General features: G+C 41.1%; 1 protein-coding gene across 2 annotated transcripts in view; it reads left to right on the forward strand.

Moving 5' to 3' along the window:
- Positions 1-25,079, forward strand: part of CHRNB2 (cholinergic receptor nicotinic beta 2 subunit) — a 39,921-nt gene extending 14,842 nt beyond the window's left edge. For both annotated transcript variants that reach the window (XM_063438949.1, XM_063438948.1), the window contains 5 exons: positions 845-990; positions 6,840-6,884; positions 10,042-10,151; positions 11,453-12,425; positions 24,145-25,079. In XM_063438949.1, coding sequence (XP_063295019.1) covers positions 845-990; positions 6,840-6,884; positions 10,042-10,151; positions 11,453-12,425; positions 24,145-24,309 — 1,439 coding nt within the window. In that variant the 3' untranslated portion in view covers positions 24,310-25,079. The remainder of the gene's footprint in view (positions 1-844; positions 991-6,839; positions 6,885-10,041; positions 10,152-11,452; positions 12,426-24,144) is intronic.
- The last annotated feature ends 1,550 nt before the right edge of the window (positions 25,080-26,629 follow it).

Raw genomic sequence — 26,629 nt, forward strand, 5'->3', positions numbered from 1 at the left:
AGTCTAGTTAGAAAAAATAGAATTTCCTTGGAGCATTATCTGACTTATGAAAAAAAAATGAATGTGGGTGATTGTGCTACTTTAAGGCAGTTTCTTCAGTTAATCTGAGGTCATTGAAAGACTGGACATGATGTTGAATTCGAGCTTCTCTGAATTTTGCTCTCTACATTTTTTTTGTCCTTGTGTCAATAGCACAGACATGCAAGCAGAGTCCTTGAGTTCCAGATCTTCCAAACTTAGACCCTACTAATGAAAATGTCAAGACGCATCTTATGCGATGACAGGGCTTGTGGGGGTGGGGTATTTTGTTCAGTTTGCGTGATTTGGGGGATGCCATTCACATCCAAAGCGTTGTGAATTGATTTTGTCGATTTGATCTGATTTTGTGTATGTCTTTCTGGTGTGCATCTGTAGAGATGTGTGTCTGTATTTTCAAATATGTGTAGTGTGTATATGTAATTACATAGATACAGTACAGTTACACTATATACACAGTTACATACAGATATAAATATATATCGTGGATTGGCATACCGTGGCTGGCTGTGCATGGTGGCATATTCCATTCACCCTGATTTATTTGTAATGTTAGCAGCAGTTCCCACAACCCTTTTAGCGTTAAACCTTTAATTGCAATCTACTCCCACTTGTTTTCTGAAACAACCACAAGCTGGGAGATAGTGTTTTTGTCATTTTCTGTTTCTGTTTTTATTTCTATGTCCAGAATGGGAGGACAGTTTGAAGGTATGAATGATTGAATAAAGTCATGTAAACCCAGTATTGCTGAAGGCTCATATTAGATCGTTAACCCAGGTCTGATTAGTCATCCTCTTATCCTTTACAGGAAGTGTGGCTACCGACACAGAGGAGAGGCTCGTCGAATTTCTTCTAGATCCTTCTCGTTACAACAAGCTGATCCGTCCTGCCACTAACGGCTCAGAGCAGGTCACTGTCCAACTAATGGTCTCTCTGGCACAGCTCATCAGTGTGGTAAGTACAATGCAACATGTTCATCTTTATTCCCTGACTTGACTAACCTGTGCTCAAGTAGACATATCAACACACCCAGGCGTATTAAGTTATGTGGGTATAATCACCGTTGTGGCCTATATATTACCCAAAATTTCTTATATATTCAGAATGATCCCATTAAAAGTCCCAATACCATAGTTAAACATGATTCAGGTAGCTTTTTTCTGGATTTATATGGGCAGGAAAAAAAAAACAAGAATAAAACTGCACTTTTTACCTAAAAATAAATATATGGAATAATTGGGGATTCAAATTTCCCAAGACTATGCAGATGCCGCTTTGCTGGCACATGCCGTTACCTCATAAACTAATAATGCGACTGCTAAAACCTGGTATAAAATGGAAACAAAAGATATTAAAGGGACACTGTAGGCACCCAGAACACTTCAGCTCATTGAAGTGGTCTGGGTGCAATGTCCCATTACCTTTAACCCTGAGCATGTAATTATTTAAGTTTTTCTAAACTGCAATAATTACCTATTGGGGTTAACTCCTCCTCTAGTGGCTGTCAACCAGACAGCCACTGGAGGGACTTCCAGACAACTGTTGGTTGCGTAAATGACGCTGGACGTCCTCACGCTATGCATTTGGCACGCATGCACATTAGGTCTCCCCTGCTAGCTCCCATTGGTGGGGGAGGAGCATCGGCGGAGCTGAGCCAGTGCCGAGGGACCTAGGTTAGTGACAGAAGGGGTTATTAACCCCTTCTGCACTACAGGGGGTGGGAGGCCTACAGAGGGGGAAGCTATAGTGCAACATAAACAAGTTTGTTTTCCTGGCACTATAGTTTCCCTTTAACCCCTTAAGGACCAAACTTCTGGAATAAAAGGGAATCATGACATGTCACACATGTCATGTGTCCTTAAGGGGTTAAGAAGCAAAATGTATTGACTCAAATCTGGAGAATAAAGACTGCCTAAGAAACTATTACCAAATATAATGGTAATTTACCCCTAAATCATATTATGTCAAACTGGTTTAAATCAAAAATACAATTATGAAGGTAAAATCCTACCGTGTTTATCATTAAGGATTTTAAATGAATTAATGGAAAATATGGATGTAACCCCATGGATAGATAAAGGGATTAAACAAATCCAAAATATAATAGAGGGAACTATTAAATCATTTAATAGGATACAAATAAAATTTAACCTCCCTGACCAGAAGATATTTAAATATCTCAGAATCAAAGGGTTTTTAAATTATAATCACATTTTTGGTGGAAACCATAAAGTGATTGAAATGTTTAGTAAAATTATTTTCCAGACAGACTATAAACTATAAACATCTTACAGCTAAATGTTTAGAGATGATAAGACTAAGAAAAAAAGATAGTATATAGAAAGCTATATCTAGATGGGAAAAAGACTTACTGATACGGATAAGACCCGAGGAATGGAACAGAGTGTTAAATGTCTGCTATAAATTGAAACCCTGTTTGCCAACTTAAACTGAACTTCATTTAAAGGGACACTATAGTCACCTGAACAACTTCAGCTTAATGAGGTTGTTCAGGTGAGAACTATAGCTCCCTGCAGCCTTTCTTATGTAAACACTATTTTCAGAGTAAATACAGTGTTTACATTCAAAGCTAGGGACACCTCCAGTTGCAGTCACTCAGACTGCCACCAGAGGGACTTCCGAGTTGATTGAGGCATAAAACGCCTCAATCCACTCAGATCTGCTGTCAGCATTGCTCAGGGCAGCACTGTGCACGAGCATCCTGTCTGCGTGGGAGTGGCTTGAGTGGACAAGCTGAAGACCGGAGACCGAGGAGGGGAGGATTCAAACTGTAAGTAAACTTATTTTGTGAGCGTGGGTGGGTGACTGAGGGTGAGTGGGTAACTGAATGGATATGGATGATGGATATGGATGATGGGGATGGATATGGATGATGGGCATGGATGGATATGGATAATGATGATGGATATGGATGATGGGGATGGATGGATGGATATGGGGATGGATATGGATGATGGGTATGGATGATGGGGATGGATGGATGGATATGAATGGTGGGGATGGATGGATGGAGAAAGAGTGTGTATGTCTTTAATTTTTTACTACTTGTGTGTTTGCATAGAAAACATGCAAACATGCAAACACACAGTTTGGCTGAGGAGGGGGGCGGGTATAGAAAGCGAGCTGAGCTGTCAGTCAGTCAGCTCGCGAACCCGCATTCCGAACACATGCGCGGTTGAGCGCTGAGTTTCTTCATAGGGCGGCATTCAATGCCGCTCTATGAGGAATGCGATTGGTGCAGCGCGAAACCGCGCATGCGCACCACATCGCAATGACTCTTCTCAAAGAGAAGCGTCCTATTGGGCCCTGCAATTTCGTCATTTTGACAAAAAGGGGGCGTGGCCTAGCGGGGAGCTCGGTGGTGGAACGGAGTTAAGTTTTATTACTCGGATTTTTTTTTTTTTTTATGGCAAGTTCATATTAAAGCAAGGAAGAAAGCTGGGGGACCTGTCTTTCTTGCTTTTATATGTTGACTATAGTGTCCCTTTAAATTCAAAATGTTGGTATCGAGTGCCTTCTGTGATCAACAAAATATACCCAAATATCACTCAAAGATGCTGGAGATGTGGATCCACACAGGCTGATACCCTACACATTTGGTGAGCTTTACAACGATACAGCCTGTGTGGACAGACGTATTTAGAGAATAATTGGAAGATTTGGAATAGACTGGAACTTAGCCCCAGAAAAGGCTCTCCTACATCTAAATCTTCCAAATGAAAACAATAAAGCTACAAAGATAGTTCTCCATATGCTAACTGCTATCAAATTATTAATTGCAAGAAAGTGGAAATCTCTTAAAGGAACACCAAACAACTTTAGCCTAATTATGTTTTGATGTATAGATCATCCCTCTGAGGTTCCAATGCACAATTCTCTCTGCAATTTAGGAGTTAAATCACCTTTGTTTCTGTCCTTGCAGACCTAGCCACACCTCCCCGGCTGTGACTTTGATTTTCAACCAGATATAACTTACTTTAAAAGTTTTTATCTCATGCTTTGTAAATTGAACTTTAATAACATATAGATGTCTCCTGCAGTGTCAAGCAAGCTATTAGTAGAAAAGGAGAAAATAAATTCTACATTAAACAGAAATTGCAGTAAAGGAAGCGTAAACACTAGATGACTCTTTACAGGAAGTGTTTAGGAAGGCTATGTAAGTCACATGCAGGAAGGTGTGACTAGGGCTGCATAAACAATGTGATTTAACTGCTAAATGGCAGAGGATTAGACAGTGTGACTGCAGGGGCATGAGCTATACACCCAAACTGCTTTATTGAGCTAAAGCTGTATTTGTGACTATAGTGTCCCTTTAAGGTACCATCTTGGCCTGAAATCAGATAACACAATATGAAATGGAAAAAAAAAAAATTTTCCAATTGGAATTGGACAAAAAGCAGTATGATTTTTGGAAGAAATGGCTAAATATTTGCACAGAAATGAATTCAAAGGGATTCATGTCAATTAAGACGAGTAGATCTGTAAATGATATCTTAAAGGGAAACTCCAGTGCCAGGAAAACGATCCGTTTTCCTGGCACTGGAGGGTCCCTCTCCCTCCCACCCCCCAATCCCCAGTTGCTGAAGGGGTGAAAACCCCTTCAGTGACTTACCAGAGGCAGCGACATGCAGGGCCGGCCTTAGGCATTTAGACGCCCTGAAAAATCTTCACAGCGCCCCCCCCCCCCCCCATCATCCATGTATGCTGTAATGTTTGTGTTGTCTGTGTATGTGATAGTAGGTGTGATGACGGTGTGTGATATGTATGCTATGTGTGATATTTGTAATGGGTGTATTAACAGTGTGTGATATGCGTGTATTGGTTGTATGTGACACACACACACACAGAGTCAGACGGCCATACACACACACAGGAAGACAGTCATACACACACACACAGACACACAAAGGCAGACAGTCTCACACACACACAGGCAGACAGTCAGTCATACACACAGACACAGACAGTAATACACACACACAGAGGCAGACAGTAATACACACAGACACACACACAGAGGCAGACAGTAATACACACACACAGACACACACAGGCAGACAGTCAGTCATACACACAGACACAGACAGTAATACACACAGACACAGACACACACAGAGGCAGACAGTAATACACACAGACACACACAGTCACACACAGAGGCAGACAGTCATACACACACACACAGACACACACAGGCAGACAGTCATAAACACACACACAGACACAGACAGTAATACACACAGACACACACACAGAGGCAGACAGTAATACACACAGACACACAGCGGCAGTCATACACACACACAGACACACACAGGCAGACAGTCAGTCATACACACAGACACAGACAGTAATACACACAGACACACACAGAGGCAGACAGTAATACACACAGACACACACAGTCACACACAGAGGCAGACAGTCATACACACACACACAGACACACACAGGCAGACAGTCATACACACACAGACACACACAGGCAGACAGTCATAAACACACACACAGACACACAGAGGCAGACAGTAATACACACAGACACACACACAGAGGCAGACAGTAATACACACAGACACACAGTGGCAGTCATACACACACACAGACACACACAGGCAGACAGTCAGTCATACACACAGACACAGACAGTAATACACACAGACACACACAGAGGCAGACAGTAATACACACAGACACACACAGTCACACACAGAGGCAGACAGTCATACACACACACACACAGACACACACAGGCAGACAGTCATAAACACACACACAGAGGCAGACAGTCATACACACACAGACAGTAATACACACAGGCAGAGAGTCACACTCACCTGACAATCACACAGTTACCTGTGGAGTTCATTGTTGAGGCAGTGCAGCTCCTGGTGACTGTTTGGTGGGGAAGCAGGGACTCCTTCCTGCTTCCCCTGCAGCAGTTTTCCGGCGCTTTTAGCTCCGCCCCCGCCGCACGGTAAGCTCCGCCCCCGCTGCAAATTTGAAAAAAAAAAAAAAAAAACATTTTTTTTTTTTTTTTTTTAAATCCCGGCCGGCTGTGCGGCCGCACGGCGCCCCCTGCTCCATGGCGCCCTGTGCGGCCGCACAGCTCGCACACCCCTAAGGCCGGCCCTGGCGACATGTCCCACGTCGCTGCTTCCTCCTCCCCCGCCGCTCCTCCTTACGTCGGCCGGTGGGCGAGACTGATCTCGCCCGCCGGCCAAGGAGACCTAATGCGCATGCAGAAGTGGTCTGGGTGCCTGGAGTGTCCCTTTAACAGACAATCAAATGTTTAATATAAATAAATAAATATATATACAATAAAACCCAGCACAGAGGGGAAAAAAAGGATTACATGAGAATGAAATAAAGAAAATACAATAGAGATAACATACTATAGATAGCCTGACTCTCCACCTCATTATAAATGCCAGTTGTTTGTATGCCCTGGAGTTTATAATGGATATACTTATATCCTATAAATCTTATCATGGTTTATGTTTTGTATCTATATTACATATACATATGTATTTTATAAATATACTTGCAGATGCTGATAAATATTTGTATGATATTTATAACAATAATAATGAAAAAAAAAAGTTATGTGGGTATAAATATGGGAATCATTTGATTAAACATGCTGTACAAATAAATAGTTGTCCTTATAGCATCTGTCATTAATAATTCCCTAGACGCAAACCATTATATGTGGTGTAAATGATGTATGGGAAATGGTCTCAAAGTAACGATTGTCTCTAACACAAGTGTTTTATTTGTAGCATGAACGGGAGCAGATAATGACCACCAACGTATGGCTGACTCAGGTAAATATTTTATTCTGCTTTAACAACCTTCACAAATATTATTACCATCATCATTTATTTATGTACCACCAAGAAATTTTGCAGCCTGCGCATTTTCAGTAGATTGAATATTACAACATATACATAATACACAATACATAAACTAAATTTAAATATTGTAGGTGTCAGTTTCAGTAGCAACTCAGAACTAGCTTCAAATACGTGGGGAAATGCCACAAGTAAAGGCATTTGGTGTGAATCTGATTGACACCATAGGTGTCGATATTGGACATATTATTAGGCCAGCTGTGTTTGAGTTAACAGAGGGATTTGGATGCCTGCAAAAATGATGGGTTTAAATAAGGCATTTGAAGATCTGAAGGGATGGAGAGAGATTGAGGATTTTTTTTTTGCCTTACACACACATATACGAATTACAGCCAGTGTCTGATTGTTAATTGGAAATATTTATGAAAGGGATTTTTACCATTTTTATTACTGGTGTTTCAAAGTGTATTTGTCTTATTAAACATTATTATTGTATATGTTTTATTTAGAAAAGCAAGTAAAAGTGTTAATGGAAATAACATTTTGTCTGAAATGGGTAACGCAGCTCTTGAAAATTATTAATATGAAAATATTCTTGGTAAGGCTTAGCTAAATATATATGAGTAAGACATTTGACATTGAATAGTTTTAAAAATTAGATTGGGATGTATTATAAGGTTATCATTAAGTGTTTCATTCAGATTTGTTTTCTTGTTTTTTGAAATGTGTAACCAAATATTCTCTAAGCCCTAACATTGCTGAGCCAGACAATGGAGTGCATCTCAATGTGAATTCACCATCTGCTGAAAAAAGATTCCTTATTTATGTCCAATTTAAATTAATGTGATCTCAGCAGCATGATTCGGAGGCCCATCTTAAAACCGAGGTGGCAGGAAACCCACCACGATGAACCTAGGGTAACAACCCAAGGTGACAAGTCACGAGTTTCTACCAAAAGGCAATATTTTTAATATAAAGAAATTGAAAAATCCTTCATATAAGTATACTTAATTGTTTTACATTATGAAATATCATACTAAGAAAGAAAGGGACACAATGAGATGCAATAAAGCAGGGGTTCCCAAAATGTAGATCCCCAGATATTGTAAAACTACAACTCCCATAGTGCTTTGCATACCTTTAGAATATCTAAAATGGTCCTACAACATCTGGGGATTTACCTTTTGGCCACCATTAATCAAAGGGATTTCTCCAGTCCCAAAATCCAAGTACATGTATTTATGGACCACAGCACCAGTCAGTGACATTCAGAGTCTATTCTACCAAGGCTTGACAAAGCCTTACTTTGCAGCTGAAACTTAGCCAGTTTTACATCTTGATAAAACAAACTGCTTATTACTGACTGATGATGAAAGTCCATTATAGCAAGCTTTTATATTTCTAAATCTGTAGATGAGATGTGCCAAAGAGTTGTTATTGGCCACACAATCTTGTTTGCCATCTTTGCTGCTAGCGTGGTCTTTAACTAATTAATCCTATACTTACTGATCAAAGGCAGCATCTTCAACAAAGCAGAGATAATTAGTCATCTCCACTGTAATCTCTTGTAGCTCTGATGTATAAAATAAGCCAGACAAAATGTAAATTATTCAGAGTAATGATAGTTCAGTGTGACGTGGTTACAATTTCCTAACTCACCTGCCCATCTAAATATGGTATAAAAAGGGTGATTTTTAAAATTAGTAGCATGTAAAAGAGGAGGCACAATGACTCAGAAAGCAGTATTTGTCTGTTTCATGTTTTGAAATCTATTCTGCTTGTCCCATAGGGAGAGCCTGCTCCCAGCTCTGTTAATTACATAATCGCCCTTTCCTATATTCAAGGTGATTGTGTCCTTCTTAGCCTAGCTCTCTGCTTGCGTTAGTCTCAAGGGAATCTTCTGGTGAAGCTTTTGTGTTTAAACACCCTTCTTCATCTTCACTAAGTGCTAAGGGAATCATATCGTATATACACACACGCAGATTGCTCACTAGAAGTAATGTACGTCACTTAATGAACCATTTACCTCCACAACCTAAAATTAAACTGTAACTACATAAATCCATGTTCTTGAATAGGTTACACAGTTATTTTATTAGGATATGGTCTTTCAGTTTGTTGACATCTAACAGGCCGTGTACACTTACACTGTTACTGTTCGTGTTAGAAAGTACACCATTATTAACGAACACAAAACTCTTTTATATTTCTTACACGTTTAATTTTTAAGTACATTTATCAACAACTCCGCAGGGAGTATACGAGTAAGATATTGAAGAGAGAACCTTTTCCTTTTCGATATATTTTTGCTTTATTAACTACACTGCCAGAACATTATACTTTTACATACATCATATTGGTAGTCTAGGAGTATTCACAACTTCCTTAGTAGTACCAGTACAACCAGAGAACTTACAAGAGCACCAGTGCACCTTTCTCATGATGCCCAGATCACTCTCACCTTACTTGTTCCCTTCAATGGTAGTCAAATAGTATTTGTACCATCTTTACACCCTGAAATAAACACCCAGAAAACTTCTTATACGGATGCACCCACAGCAGTACAAGCTGTACAATCAGATCTGCCATTAAACCATTATCGTTATCCCCAGAGAACTCACACCTTCATAAAACCCTTAAGGTTAGTAAGGATGCTCTACAAATAACCCCTCTCTGGTACACTGCAATTAGCTATACATCTAAAGCACGTACATCCTTATTACTTGTACATCAAGTGCACTCACATGCTCCTTATTAATACATCTCCAGTACTCGCACGCTCCTTACTAGTACATCTACAGTACCTTCACCCTTATTACTAGTACAGTTGGAGCAGTCACACCGTCCATGCTAATACACCCAGAGTAGTCACACCCTCCATAGTAGCACACCCTCCTTACTAGTACACTTAGAGCACTCACACTCTCAAAACACAGAAATCCATCAGTACCAACACAGCTAGTGTATAGTAGGTTAACCCCTTAAGGACACATGACATGTGTGACATGTCATGATTCCCTTTTATTCCAGAAGTTTGGTCCTTAAGGGGTCATCTCTCTATATAAAGTGTGTATTCTGATAATGGTTACGCAGTCTTTCTGTTTTAACCTTGGTTTCATTGTTCTTGCAGGAATGGGAGGATTACAGGCTAACCTGGGACCCAGCAGAATTTGATCATATGAAAAAAGTCAGGCTTCCCTCTAAGCACATCTGGCTTCCAGATGTCGTACTCTACAACAAGTGAGTATGGACTCCCCTCGCTCTTGGAGAAATTCTCCAGGAGACTGGAGATTAGTCTTTGTACTCCTTATGAAATTAGAATGCCGTCTCTAAAAAGGCAAGTTTTAAATATTATGTATCGGATTGCAACAAAACCCGAGAATATAAGAATTCTTAGTACAGTCAAAAAGCTCAGAGAAGCATCAATCACTTGCCATTAAAAAGAGATTTTGCTCATGTGTTCCATTACAGAGTTATTCTATACCATTTGCATATCAGACTGATCTCCACTATAGCGGCAGGCCAGATCCAAAATGCTGGCATGTTCCCTAAGCATGAGAGATACAGGTAACACAGACAACCTTTTTGGCCTTCTTTGGGTCTCATCAATAAAGTTTAGCTGATACCCCTTTAGTCACAGTGAGCACAGGGTCCACGTCTGGACTACCCTTTTAACTTAAGGAGAACCTAAGTAAACAAACTGCAACAAATACAAATATTTTTTTATTTTTTTTTAAAAGGACACAGAATTGAAAAAGTATAACACTAAAACAAGTCTTAGTTGGAGTGGTTTAGATTGTAGTAGCTTTTTGAGATATGTGGTGATTTAGGGTAATGTACCAGAAGGGTTTTTTGTTGGGAGGGCTTAAGTTTAAGGGGGAGTTATTGGGTACCTGTCTTTAAGGTGCTGTGGACTGTAAATACCATTAATCCCATGATGACAAATCTTGATAAAGGGGGAGAGGAGTTACAGACCACAGGACATCCTAAACATGCAAACAGGGGTACAATTTTCTACCTTGTGCTTCCTTTTAACACTCTCATTTTTTTTTCTTGCCAATATCTTTCGACCAAGCATATAGAGATCTTTTTAGATGTTAGATACAATTATCAACCATAAGAGCAGATTCTAAACCAGGTTGTGGGTTTTAAAGGCCAATATTTGACCCAATATGTTTATGAACTGCACTTCCTTCAGTGCTTAGCAAGCCTTAAGCCTTCCTTCATATGCAGAAGCACCGTGGTGGTCTATTAAAATCATAGTTGTACATGGACCTACATGAAATTATCAATAATGGCCTCCTTAATCAGAGATTGTATGGCTTGATGGAATTTTAGATTGGTGTTAATAGGATGCTAGAGAGTTTTTGGAAACCAGTTGAGCAATTATTACTATCCACCCAACTAACACCGAGAAAGTTTCTTCTAAAAAGAGGTCCTAAAATTATTGTTAAAATCATAGATATGAGGCAAATGGACATTAAAAGATTATTAGTGAGAAATTAAAGGATCCTTACTGATTTTATTTTGTCTTTTTCTAGTGCTGATGGGATGTATGAGGTGTCTTTCTACTCCAATGCTGTGGTTTCCTATGATGGAAGTATTTTTTGGTTACCCCCTGCTATATATAAAAGCGCCTGCAAAATCGAGGTCAAGCACTTCCCTTTTGACCAGCAGAACTGTACTATGAAATTCCGTTCTTGGACATATGACCGCACAGAGATTGATCTTGTGCTGAAGAGTGATGTGGCTAGTCTTGATGACTTCACACCTAGTGGGGAATGGGACATCATTGCTTTACCAGGGAGACGAAATGAGAACCCAGAGGACACAACCTATGTGGACATTACTTATGATTTCATAATTCGACGCAAGCCCCTCTTCTACACCATCAACCTCATTATACCTTGCATTCTTATTACATCATTGGCCATCCTTGTCTTCTACTTGCCTTCCGACTGTGGCGAGAAGATGACATTGTGCATTTCAGTGCTGCTTGCATTAACTGTCTTCCTACTTCTGATTTCCAAGATCGTACCTCCAACCTCTCTGGATGTGCCACTGGTGGGCAAATATCTGATGTTCACCATGGTTCTAGTGACTTTTTCCATTGTAACCAGTGTTTGTGTGTTAAATGTGCACCACCGTTCCCCTACAACACACACCATGCCCCCTTGGGTCAAAGTGGTATTCTTAGACAAGCTTCCAACTTTACTCTTCATGAAACAGCCAAGGCAGAACTGTGCCCGTCAGCGACTTCGACAACAGAGGCAAAGCCAGGAAAGAGCAACTGGAAGCTTTTTCTTAAGGGATAGCGCCAAATCCTGCACCTGCTATGTTAATCAAGCCACAGTGAAAAAGTATGGGGGACAGCTTCCCGAGCTACCAGAGGGGGTTAATGGGTTCCGAGACAGGCAAGGAAAAGTACGACAATGTCTTTGTGGCTTAGAGGAGGCTGTGGACGGAGTGCGCTTCATAGCTGATCACATGAAGAGTGAAGATGATGACCAGAGTGTAAGTATCTCTAACTCTAATTTAAGCAATTTCTCATATCAGATACCCAATAAACCTCTGTTCACTGGGTTTAAATAAAACAAAAAAAAATGTTTATCTTCAAATTTAATACTTTTGTTTTAATTTTGAGATCTGTACATATAAGAATTTATTCACTTACTTATCATGTATTTAAACAAAGACTGATTAGGTTTAAAATAAGGAAGTTTACATCAACAAATGTAAGTTTGTGCATCTAGTGATTTGTGAAGCCCCTGCAGTTGTTGTTTGGCCTTAAGCAGCGATGCAAAGTCTGCACATGCTCCATGTGATTTTCCCACCAATGGTAAGACTTCTATGTGAAGTTTTTTGGTTCAGTGTACTTTTGATAATTAAGCAGATTAATGAATTACCAAGCAAAATAACCAAAATATTGTATTCAATAGCTAAATGTATGTAGTAAAAAACGTATATGGGCTAATGAAGCTTTTATTCTACAAGCAAAATTAAAAGGGAAAACCACTTAATACAGTTTTCCAATGTTTATTTTAACAATGTAGAAGCAATTTCTAAGCACACACAATGCTGATGTAAATTAACAGGGAATACAACTAAGGACTACAACTCCTTACAGGTTTTATACCTCTGGACATTTGTATGAGCATCTATCTTACGGGGTCAGGGAACATTTTAATGGAGCACTAGCGCTAACAGAGAGATGAGATCCAGAGTGTAATGGAAAAATATATTTAATAAAACAAACAAACAGAAAAACAGCATCCAGGGACAGAGTGATTCAGAAAACAAAGGTAGGAATGAACAACACATCTTGAGTATTATCAAAACATCTCCTTATTGAGAAATTATAGCATAGATATCGTACCTGATAGATCCACAGTCACTGTGACACACAATCTACATAAATCTCATTGTGGCACTTTGACTGTTCTTTATAATTATGCTACTGACACTCACATGGACACACTTTAAACTGTGGGACGCCTGCTATGATTATTTGTTTAAAAGGGGATTACTAATGGCTCTGCTCATATTTTTTTTACATTGTTTATTTTGTAAACTTAAACATGCAGCGTCCCTCTGTGATGTGTGTATGTGTATATATGTATATATATATATATATATATATATATATATATATATATATATATAATGAATTACATTTATTTATTTTTGCATATTGGGGTTTGGGGTAATTGCATTTGCTCAGTAGCTGATCTGACATATATGGACATAATGCAGCTTATGCCAGCCCCCTTTGTCCATTGATCTGGGCTGTACAGAAAGAACCTGTAACTGCTCCTGTCCAGCATCTCACAGATTTTTTTTCATTAGTTTTCCTTCTGTTAGTTCAGTTATCAGGATTATTTTGACGCCATCTAGTGACAGTTTTTCAGTATAACATCTCATTTGGCCTTCATTTTTTTTTTTTATTCTTTATTTCTTAAAGGGACACTATAGTCACCAGAACAACTACAGCTTATTGAATTTGTTCTGATGTGTAGAATCATTACCTTCAGGCTTTTTGCTGTAATCACTGTCTTTTCAGAGAAAATGCAGTGTTTACATTACAGCCTAGTGATAACTTCACTGGCCACTCCTCAGATCCTTCCTGGGTCATGGCTGCCTAAAATGCATCCAAACATTCAGTGTCTCCTCCCTCTACATGCAGACACTGAACTTTCCTCATAGAGATTCATTGATTCAACTCATCTCTATGAGGAGATGCTGATTGGCCAGGGCTGTGTTTGAATCATGCTGGCTCTGCCCCTGATCTGCCTCCTTGTCAGTCTCAGCCAATCCTATGTGGAGGCATTGTGATTGGATCAGGCTACCACTTCTGATGAGGTCATCAGGCAGGTCTAATGGAAACAGGCACAAAGCAAGCAGCTCCAGACTTGAATACTAGTAAGATTTTACTATATTTAGGAAGGCAAAGGGGAACCAAGAGGGCTAGATGGTTTTAACCCTATAAGGTCAGGAATACGTGTTTGTGTTCCTGACCCTATAGTGCTCCTTTAGCACATAGGTACAATATAGAAATATATAACAAATATATTTCCACAAATCTTGGAAATTGGCAGCAAACCATATTAAAGTAAAAGGCAATGTTTAGCTATTAAAGTAAAATTAATTCATTGATTTTCTTGTCCCTCTGGTGGCATAAGTTGCAATACATATACCAAGAAAAACAAGTAAAAAGGGTGCTATCCAAATAGCTACAATAAATCTTTTAAATATGTGTGTTAAAAAACACCACTTACTATGTGATTAAAAGCTGCACCCTTAAAAAAACACCATGGGTGAGATGTACAATGATAAGACGCAAAAGACCTATGCCACTATGAAATACTGTAACAAACAATAAATGCTACTCTGGTCATCCAACTTCAGACAACCGCATGAAGTAAAAAAACTACTGTATATCTTCGCATGTGCATGTATCTGTCAATCATAGCTAATGCGTGTCCTGAATACCAATTTGACCCCCGCCCTTTACTCTTTTCTGTACCCCCACCTGATCTTGGAAACAAGAAAACGTAAAAAATTATAAATAAAGATTGTAAAAAAAAAAAAAAAAGCTGCACCCTTAAAAGTGCAAATAGCTCACAAAAACACTTAAATATTAACAAAAACTAAAAAGGTGTGCTGTGTCTATAAGGCAATAAATACTTTTTAATGAGGTGAAATTAAGGTGCAATACAGAATTGTACTGTGCAATATAGCATCCATGAAAAATAGTGATGTCTCAAATGAGGTGTAAAACCATTTGTGCTCACCATAGAATAAAAGAGCACCTAGTCTTACAAAAATAGTTGTAGATACTTCTCTCCAACATTCAAAGTATGTATAATACAAACAAACAGAAAAAATAAAATATACAGTGTAAAACAGTAGGGTAATATATATTTAATATATAAAGATAGAAACCCACTCACAAGTCAAGAGCAGAAAAGTCTGCTCTAGCTGTAATCGCACTGAAATCTCCTTAAGCAAGGACCAGGTGACGGCAGCAAGTACAATTTAAACTTTATTTCACAATCTTCACAGTAAAATAGACCTCTTAGCACATCACCTCCCACTCTGTCTTCCTCCCTTTAAACCCGAGTAGTGTCCCTTCGTTTTTTGCCGCCGGCTTGACATTGCCACAACTGATCAGTAGTCTGATTGCAGGCTGGGAGCTGCTGGGCTCTGCTTGCTGTGTGCTGTGCAGAAGTGACCTGCTTGCCCGCGGATTAAGTTGCAATATAGCCCAATACAACCATGAGACAGAAGTTAGGCATGATCATAGCTTGACCCACAAACCTTGTTGAACTTAAAATTAAGAGTTAATGAACATTGCTAATAAAATCTTTTTGACATCTTCCTTTTAAAAAATGTTTCTTGTTGTAAGGTCCTTGTATCCTCTCCATCCTAACTGGTGACCATCAGAGCCTGTCTCTCTCACAAGTAGATTTTCATAGTGACTGTATACTGGAGGTCTTTTTTGCTTCTCGGTTTTTGTAAGACATCCTGGTTAAGGGTCTAAATCTATTCCTTTAAAGTGTCAAGCGCTTGGGGCGTGGCTAGCTGCGGAGCATGGTGGACGCATAAACCACAGCTCCGGCTTCAGAGCTTAGAATCTGCAACCATCCGGGCGTACAAAAGCTAAAAACGACTACTTACTTAAGATGTCTCAACACAAGACAAAGAAGTCTACCACCAAGGCAGACAAAATCAATTTTTTCACCCCAAAACCGCTGCCGGACCAGACGGAGCAACAGGCCTCAGACAAAGATGGCGACGGCATGGAGGGAACAGAAACCCTGCAACATGGCGGGGACTTACCAGACCCACAGGGGACCCTCACTAAAGGCTATCTCATGAAGGCGCTAGAAGATTTATCCAGAAAACTGATTACCTCCTGGCAAACTTCCATGGCCTCCCTCCACAGGGATGTGAACGAGCTGAGCCAGCGTACGGCTAATACGGAAAACAAAATGGAAGAATTTACCTCTGCGCACAATGACCTGGCTAGCCATGTGGAGGATCTAGGAGCACGATTAGAGCGCACCAAAGCGAAACTCGCGGACCTGAAAGATCGGGCGAGGCGCAACAACATCCGCGTGAGAGGAGTGCCCGAGAGCGTCTCGCCAGCAGACCTACCGGCCTACATCAGAGGCCTCCTCCACGCGTATGCCCCCGATGTCCCCACCGATATGCTCCTGGTGGACAGACTGCACCGGGTCCCACGGCCTCGACACCTACCGGATACCACCCCACGAGACGTCCTGCTAAAGGCTCACTACTATCACATAAAAGAGCATATCCTCAGAGCTAGCAGAAACAAGGGGTCACCGCCGGACGACTACCCAAAAGTGCAACTCTTCACGGACCTCTCCACTGCAACACTCCGTAAGCGACGGGAATTCGCCCCGATTGCGGAGACCCTCAGAGCCAACGGGATAAAGTACCGCTGGGGCTTTCCTGTAAAAATGCTGATACATAAAGAAGGGACATTGGTCTCCATTACCTCTCTGGAAGAAGGCCTCCGCCAGCTAAAATCCTGGGGCATAGAGAATCTTCCGGACGAGAATACCAGCTCCCAGCCCAAAAAGCTGCAATCGGACTGGCACAAGAAAAAACCTAACAAAAAATGGACATTATAGACTGCTCCTCGAGCGTGCGAACCCCGGGTACCGCAAGTATCTCTTCAGCTTAACTATTGTTTAACCGTCCCTAGAAGCTCTCAATTGTCATGTGTGTAATGTATTTGGCATAAATGTAAAGGAGTGTGCATATTATCAGGATACCAAAATGGCATTAGAGAGGGCATAGAGACAAAACGGATGGGAACCCCCCTACTATATACGCAACCCATAGTTATGTACAAAAATAAATAAATAATAAATAAATAAATAAATAAATAAAAAAAAAATAATCAAAAAAAAACAACAGGACATTAATGGGCAGTTGCAAACAGATGCACATACCGTGCAGATTAAATAACTAAACCCACAGGGCTTAAACTCCGCAATTGGAGCCTATTTCGAAATGAGCTCACCCATATAGAAATAGCCCTGGGATTGAATTGAAGCCCGATAGATATAACAACCCAAATATTCCAAACCCGGAATCATCCAGAGCACTCTGCACTAACAGGGGGACCCGTTTGGCCTTCCTTGCCCATTGACCGTTAAGGTTCCACTCTGACCCAGCTTAGACCAGCTATTATAGACAGGGGAATGACAATAACACCTAATGTATCTCAAAAAAGGGGTTACAACATAGCAAGGTGGGGGAAACAGGGGAACACCTATTGAAAGCAGGCAAGCATATACGAGAATCCTACTTATACTTTTGAATGACACTGAACCATTAATGTAGGAATATTCTTTGTGTGTATACAACCTAATTACCGCATTTGTGCAACTTTGTAACGAAAAGTATATGACTTGTTTAACCCCACCGATGGGCCAACACCCCCAAAGATGTAATGCATGCTCACCTCTAAGGAACCTAAAGATGGGGCCAAACAGCTAAGGAATGGAGTAGGCAGGTATAAAATGAAATCAATCCCTTGCCCCCCCCCCTTGGGCCCTTACACAGTTGATGCTGCTCAGCCCCCAGCTGATAATTGGCGGGCAGAAGGGACACTCCACCTCGGAGAACACTCGAAAGAGCCTTAGTGGTATACCCACACTAGGCCCAATATCTAAAAAGGCATGTTACACTACACAAGACAGTCATGGAAAGAGTATTGGGACACTAAAACATAGATAGGACAATATAAGAGAGAATACCGGGAGTAGACGCATGAGGATGTCAGGATTAGATAAGGATAAATAATACAAGAATCTGACGGGGAAGGTCTTCTGACCTAGCAGCCTCGAAACCAAGGGCGCGGCAGCTCTAGACCAGATAAGAGATTGAAACCTGACCGAGCCCAAGGTTTGATCCCCGACTAGGCTGAGGAATAAAATTGGTACGCCCAAAGCATAACAAACAAGAGTCAAATAGCTCACTAGCCACCCATAGGGAACAACGTTTCCTACCCCCGCAGTGCAAGAGGTTGACACTGCGCCCCGCAAGGGGATTGATCTGTACATAGCCCTACCTCTCCCACACGTACCCTTACCACAGTTCACCACCCTCCCCCCCCTCCGGGACTCACAACTTGGAAACAACACGCAAAGCCCCACCACCACACTGTCAAAAATGGCAAAACGTGTACCACTCTATAAAGCACATCAAACACAGAACATAACTAGTCTACAGAGGACAAAATGCACCCAGACATATGACCCAGGTCTGACATTAAAAAACCAGGCTATTCCCAGATGCCCCCACGAGGAGATGGCACAGACGGGCTATAGGCCTCACCCCAAACTCCCAAATGCTGAATATATATTCGCATAACGTGAGGGGACTGAACACCCCTCACAAACGTAGGATGTTATTGAAAGATGCTAAACAGGCCCAAGCCGACATCCTTTGTGTCCAGGAGACGCACTTCATTAAGGCCAAGATCCCATCCTTTGGCACCATGGACTATCCCACGCAATACCACGCAGCACACACATCCAAAGCAAGAGGAGTGTCCATTTTAATCCATAAATCACAGTCATTTGAATTGCTCAGACTTCACAAGGGTAGCCAAGGCAGATATATTATATTGACTTGCAAGATTAATGATACCTTATACACGATAGCCAATGTGTACAGCCCTAATGCAAATCAGAGGAATTTCCTCCATAAAGTACTCTCAAAATTAGACTTTCCACAAACGGCACACGTAATGCTATGTGGAGATCTTAATCATATCTTTGATCCCGACGTAGACACCTCAGCTACCCCACAAACACGCAGACGTCAGACTTGGTCAACACAATGTAAAGCCATGACAAAACTGCTCACTGAGTTTGGCCTTTACGACGCGTGGCGTACGCTACACCCGGGAGACCGATCATACACCCATTACTCCCAAGTACATAAAACACATTCGAGGATTGACCACATACTAATTTCAGCCCCAACACTCCTCCAAACAACGCAATGCGAAACCAGAGCTATATTGTGGTCAGATCATGCCCCCCTAACCCTAACACTCACGAACACATTCCAAACCAGAGGAAAAACTCCTTGGAAACTCAACGAATCCCTGCTAACAGATGCACAATTCAAATTGGACCTACAGAAAGAACTACAAGAATATTTCTTAGCAAACGACACCCCAGATAGCACGGCACTGACACAATGGCTGGCCCACAAATCAGTAATCAGAGGGTTGCTCATTAGCAGAGCAGCCCACATTAAACGCACCACCCACACACAGCTCATGACACTACTGAGACAACTGAGAGACACCACCAGCCAGCAATTCCTTTCTCCATCTCCTGCCCTGCAGTCCACAATAGACCAAACGCAAGCACAGATAAATGAGTGGCACCTCAAAAAAACAGTATATACAATGCAGAAACTGAAAACGAAAGAATATACCCAGGGTAACAAAGCAGGGAAACTGCTTGCGTCCAGACTCAGACAGCAGCGAATAACAACTAAAATTCCCTTCCTCACCCGACCAAACGGCACAAAAATATACAACCCCCAACATATAGCTGACGAACTAGCAAACTACTACTCGGGACTATACAATCTCAACCTGGACGACTCAATCCACCAGCCAAGTAAGGCAGACATCACGGACTTCTTGACACGAGTAAACTTACCAACCCTCACCCCAGAACAACACAACTCCTTACAAACACCCATCACAGTAGAGGAAATTACTTCCACCATTGATGCCCTTCCCATGGGGAAATCACCAGGCCCAGATGGGCTGTCGAACCTATACTACAAGACCTATCACAATACGTTAGGGCCCTACCTGTTGAAAGCTTACCAAACAATGTTGCAGACAGGCAACACACCCCAAGAGATGTTACTGGCACACATAACAGCATTACCAAAGCCGGGCAAACCCCCTACTAAAGGACAAAATCTAAGGCCCATTTCACTATTAAACACTGATATAAAACTGTTCGCGAAAATCTTCGCGAACAGGTTAGCAACCATAATGCCATCCATAGTACATGATGACCAAGTGGGATTTGTGAGAGGCAGACAGGGGGCAGATGGAACCAGAAAGGTGCTGGACCTGATGCACTGCATCCAGGGGGGGGAAAGCAGCGTATTCCTCTCCCTGGATGCGGAAAAAGCCTTTGACAGGCTGAACTGGACCTTCCTTACGGAGGTCCTGCGCAAATTCCGCTTTCCACCGCAGTTTCTGGCAGCAGTATCCACACTCTATAGTAACGCCTCCGCTAGGGTCACCACGAGCGGATTTATCTCTGACCCGCTCACCATCACTAATGGATCACGGCAGGGATGCCCTCTATCCCCCCTACTGTACATATTAGCACTGGAACCTCTAACTACTCTAATCCGCAACCACCCACAAATACAAGGCATAAAAGTAAAACAAGCAGAATACAAACTTACGTTATTCGCTGATGACGTATTGCTCACGTTAACTAACCCAGAAACCTCCCTAAAACAGTTCACAACCATATTAGATGCCTATAGTAAATGCTCTAACTATAAGTTAAATATCACCAAGACACAAGCCATGTGTTTAAACACCCATACTGACGAGATAAAAACCCTGAAGTCTCAATTCCTATATGAATGGAGAACAGATCACCTTACCTTCCTAGGCATCAAATTCACAACAGCGACTGACCAGCTCTTTAAAGCGAACTATATAACACTACAAAATCAGGTGAAAGCGCTCCTTCAAGGATGGCACAAAAAGTTTATCTCATGGTCAGGCCGAATAGCCGCAGTTAAAATGGTAATCCTTCCTAAATACCAGTACTTATTCAGGACCCTTCCCATAAAAGTCCAATCCCCCTTCTTTAGAGAGAACCAAAAACTACTGAACCAATTCATATGGGCATATAAAAGACCCAGAGTAGCCATAACCACGATGTATAAACACCGAACCAGGGGAGGCATGAACCTACCTAACATCCACCGATACTATATTGCAGCCAACATCAACCCTATGATAACGGTACAAACACAGGATAGACTTCCACAATGGGTTGCACTAGAATCCGGCACAAAACCGGAACAACAATTTCTATCCATCATGTGGACCCCCCTTTAAGACCCAAACACCTGACGTTGTTACCGACAACGGCCCTAACGAAACACATTTGGGACACAAATAGGTCAACCATATGCGGAGCAAAGGCATGTTCCCCTGCCATGACGATTAACACCCTGCAAATGCTAATCCCCAACTTTAACGCCCGTATATGGGAAAGACACCACATCAAGTATATCACACAATTGACACAGGGGAAAAATATTGTACCCTTCTCTCACTTACAAAAAGAATATGGCCTCCCGAGCATAGCAGAATTCTCATACTTTCAAATGCGGGCATGGCTGCTCAAACACTACGTACCATCAGTAAAAAATGTGAGTGAGCTACGGCTGACGGCCTTTGAACGGGTTATGACAACACAAATGCCTGCAAAAAAATCGTTATCACTACTATACTCAAGCCTAAATGTGGAGGAGGACGTTAAAACTTTACCATTTATCCGATCCTGGGAGCGTGAGCTAGACCTAAACATCCCTGACAAAGTCTGGGAAAAATTATTCGTCACCATCAACAAATTAACACTCTGCTCATCCCACATAGAACTCTCAAAAAAATTGCTCTACCGCTGGTACCTGGTACCAAAAAGGTTACACAAGATACACCCTATGGTCTCTGACAGATGCTGGAGATGTCTCGACAACCTGGGAGACATGATCCACACCTGGTGGGGCTGTCCTAAGCTAACATATTACTGGCAACAAGTGGCCGAATTAATGACCTTAACCACAGGACTCACTCTACCCCATAACCCAGAAACATTCTTACTACATATATATCCAGCAAAACTCACGAAATCAACGGCCTACCTGACCTATCAAATAAATATAGCAGCACTGATGCTAATTAGTAGAAAGTGGCGCAACACAGAACCCCCAACGATTCAGGAGTGCATTAATCTAGTGAATCAAAACAAGCTCTATGAATGTGCAGCACGACAAGTAGCAAACCAACAATCCAAAATCTGGAGAATAGCTTGGGACAAATGGAACGAGATAGTTCCCACTGACAAATCCACTACCACGGATTTGGACCCAACCAAACGCCGACAGCCGTGCTCACATATGTGAAATCTTGTAAGGACTGCTCCATAAGCAGAAGTAGGCAATGCTCATACTCACTCCGGCCACTATTCCAACCCAAATACGCCCAAACCAAGCCAACCAACGAACATCCACAAGCTGGGCAATTAGTGGAGGGTCACGACGCTAAAGGAGTAACCTAAGTTATTTACCAAACTAGTTAAGAGTCATCACATCCAAGGCAATGTGGACAAAAGTTCTCAGGAGACTATGTCCTGGAGCGGCACCCGCCCACCCCCCCTCCCCACCCCACCCTCCCCACTCTCACCCAATCAAGGTTTACCCCCCAAGTTCAGTAAAAAAACTCACTACATGTCACTAACAGTAAATATGCAATTGATGTGACTTCAATACAATTGTTTATGTTTAATACTATGTAACAGCTGTATTTTATGTTAAGAAACCACAGCTAACACGACCTTTTTTATGTAACAGTCATGCATGTATGTGAACAAAATTGTTTAATAAAAAAAAAAAAAAAAAAAGTGTCAAGCGCTTGCAATGCTACTTCAGCAATGTTTTGGCTCTAGTTCCAGTTCAGCAGTTCTTACGTGTAGTTCTTAAAATTACACCTTGTATTATGGAAGCAGATAGTTCTTAAAGGACCACTCTAGGCACCCAGACCACTTCAGCTTAATGAAGTGGTCTGGGTGCCAGGTCCAGCTAGGGTTAACCCATTTTTTTTTTATAAACATAGCAGTTTCAGAGAAACTGCTATGTTTATAAATGGGTTAAGCCTTCCCCCAAAGCCTCTAGTGGCTGTCTCACTGAAAATCACAGTGAGAGCACGCAAGCGTCCATAGGAAAGCATTGAGAATGCGTTCCTATGCGACCGGCTGAATGCGCGCGCAGCCAGCCGACGGGGTGGAACGGAGGAGGATCGGAGGCAGAGAGCTCCCCGCCCAGCGCTGGAAAAAGGTAAATTTTACCCCTTTTCCCCTTTCCAGAGCCGGGCGGGAGGGGGACCCTGAGGGTGGGGGCACCCTCAGGGCACTATAGTGCCAGGAAAACGAGTATGTTTTCCTGGCACTATAGTGGTCCTTTAACATTTACCAGTGATTATTTCACTCCTGCCCAGTCGTTTGTTTAGAGATTTTTTGTGTCCTCTACTCTATCCCTACTTTTTTCTAACTTAGAAGTTTAAAATATAAAAAAATGTCCTGCCTCAAAAGGTAACAGATTTTGTTTTCTCCATGGAGTAAATAAAAAGATTCATAGTAGCTAGGTTTTCATCTATCTGAGTTCACGCTTTTCTTGTTTTGTTTTTTATAAATTACTTCCACATTGTGGAAATTAACTTTAGAATGCAATATTTAGTATTATGTCACCACCTTCCCATGCTGCCCAAAACTATGCTGACATATCTTTGCCTTAGATGCCAGGATGTATCAGAACATTCATTGAAAATTGGGGGAAAAATATTACACGGAAATTGAAGGTAAAAATAGCTTTTAATACATTAATATTTCCCCTTCTTTGTGTGTTTTAGGTGAGTGAAGATTGGAAATATGTTGCCATGGTGATCGATCGCTTGTTCCTGTGGATTTTTGTGTTTGTATGTGTCTTTGGGACAATTGGCATGTTTTTGCAGCCACTTTTCCAGAATTACACAACAAACACCCTGTTACAACTAAACCACGCAGCTCCCAACTAACTCTACAGGGATACACAGAAGATATCGACTTGTACGTGGCACTAATTTTTGTTCTGGTAGGAGATGCAAATTCCCTGAACTCCAGCCAAAAACTGCAATCCACCTGAAGTGTTTTAGGAACAGTGGCCCACTTCGAAAAAGAGTTAGTATCATGCCAACGTATCCAAAATGGAATTCTTCTGCATTTGTTTCCTCCTAACACTCTCAGTGATGTTTATATTCACTGCGGAAAACTTCCTGTGCACTTTTTTTGCGAATCCGCCCTACAAACATCATCTTATCTCAAGCAATAAAGCTACAGATGACAGCTGGATCCAAAGCTATTTAGTCCTTATCCTTGCGCTAGGGCTGTCCCTTAATCACAAAATAATTTCACTTTTAGATTTTAGAAGGCCCACTGATTAGACTTCATTTTCCCAAGGAAGGAATTTGACCGCCCTCCCCTCTTTATGTCATTTTAGTTAAAATACTCACTTCTATTTAAATGCAAGGCTGCATTTTGAAATGAGTCATGTACAAAAAAAAAGTATGTTATGCAGACCCTTTTGTGTTTTGAATTTTCTTGGTTTTTTTTTTTAGTTTACAGGTTTGAGATAAGGTGAATGGGCAAGCTGGTTTGCAGAGCCTGGCATCTGCTTTTGCATGTTAGAGAAGTTGTTTGATGAAGGTATGTGTTGCAAGCACCTTCACTGGTTCTCTTACTTAAACTAATATGTGTGACACACAACCTGAGAATAGTCATGTTGTGATCTGCAGGTAGTGCCTACTTGGAATGGATACAGAGGAGTTCTAACTCACTCATGTGATCCCGGTGGAAACCATTCTATGAGCTTATCACAAAGAATAAAGAGTGGTCAGGAAAAACAGATTTGCTAATATTTAACCTTTTCTATTAGAAATTTTACTTAAACAATTTAACCAGCAGACATTAATGCTGAAAAAATATTATTCTTATATCATTATTTTAATTACAATGACTACCACAGCCACTTATAAAATGACTAAAGTCAATGTCACTTAGTGTCTTGCTAGAAAGATGTGTCAAACTATTTCTTCCTCACTAGAAAAGTCATTTTAAATTCTCACCACAAGAGGGCAGCCTCTTCTCCTATATATCCTATATCAGTAAAGTCATAGAGCTATAGAATGGTATCAGGATATTTGCCCATTTACTCTTGACGAGCTTGGTTTATAGACATGGGAGAAACAAATCGGTTGCATTTCTCTCTCTTCCTGTCTCTTGATGTAACCTACCTTGTGCGGACCAGCTGGTAAATATTTGTAGGTGTCAGAAGCAGGTGGTGTATTTCAAAAGTGCTAGGGTGAACTAAGGAACACCTTTGCCCTGCTACCATTCTTTATCTCTGGGTTTACCAAATAAGGATATTATGTTTGTTGTCTTGTGGCAATAATGTAAAATTAATAACTGAAATAATAATATAATAACAGTACACTCCTCATTACGATCTGCTAGTAATATTGTTTGTGGTTTTAAAAAGTTTTTTTTTTTTTTAAACTACGGTAATCACCGGGTGCTGTGTGCACACAATTCACTACAGGATGCTATATTTAAAGCCTTGCTTTAAAAGACCAGTTCAAACCATAGTGATGCGCTTAATAGTACCATCAACACAGCAGAAAAAGTAAACCGTATTGCTCACATGGCCTTTTTAAAGGGTCTCTTTTTTTCCTGGAGATCTGGTACACAGCCCTCATTACACGTGTCTTGAAGGTTGTACCAGTTTTGGTTACCAGATGTCAACAGTATTTGTAACCCTCTTCTCATGGAGGTATATGACAGTCTGCATTTTAAGAGCATTAAAGGGACACTATAGGCACTAAGACCACTTCATGTCGTTCTCTCCCACACATGTTTTAACCCTGTAATGTAAAACATTTCCATTCGGCAGACAGCCACTAGCGATGCCTCCACAGAAATAGCAGAGTGAAACTATTTCTTTTAGATTATCTCAGAGAAATTGTTTGTTGCAGTACAGCGTTTTGCCACGCATGCAAACTAGCCTTCAAATGCTTTCCTATTGGATAGTATTAAATTGCGTAAGATTATTAATCTCGCTATGTCAGCCATGGAGCCAGAGCCAGACACATAGACCAGTGCTGCAAGTTTTTTCCTCCATGCAGGTGGGGGCCGGGGCTTAAATGACCACCTGGGCACTATAGCGTTAGGAATACAAATTTGTATTCTTAATGCTATAGTGTTCTTTTTTACGCAGGCAGTGTGTTTAGAGTCTTTTTTTACAGTTTTATGGCATTTGTGAACTGCAGCAGATTGGTTATCCCTCGGTTTAGGAGTTTTAAT

Source organism: Pelobates fuscus, chromosome 13 (assembly GCF_036172605.1).
Source record: "Pelobates fuscus isolate aPelFus1 chromosome 13, aPelFus1.pri, whole genome shotgun sequence".
Lineage (NCBI taxonomy): Eukaryota > Metazoa > Chordata > Amphibia > Anura > Pelobatidae > Pelobates > Pelobates fuscus.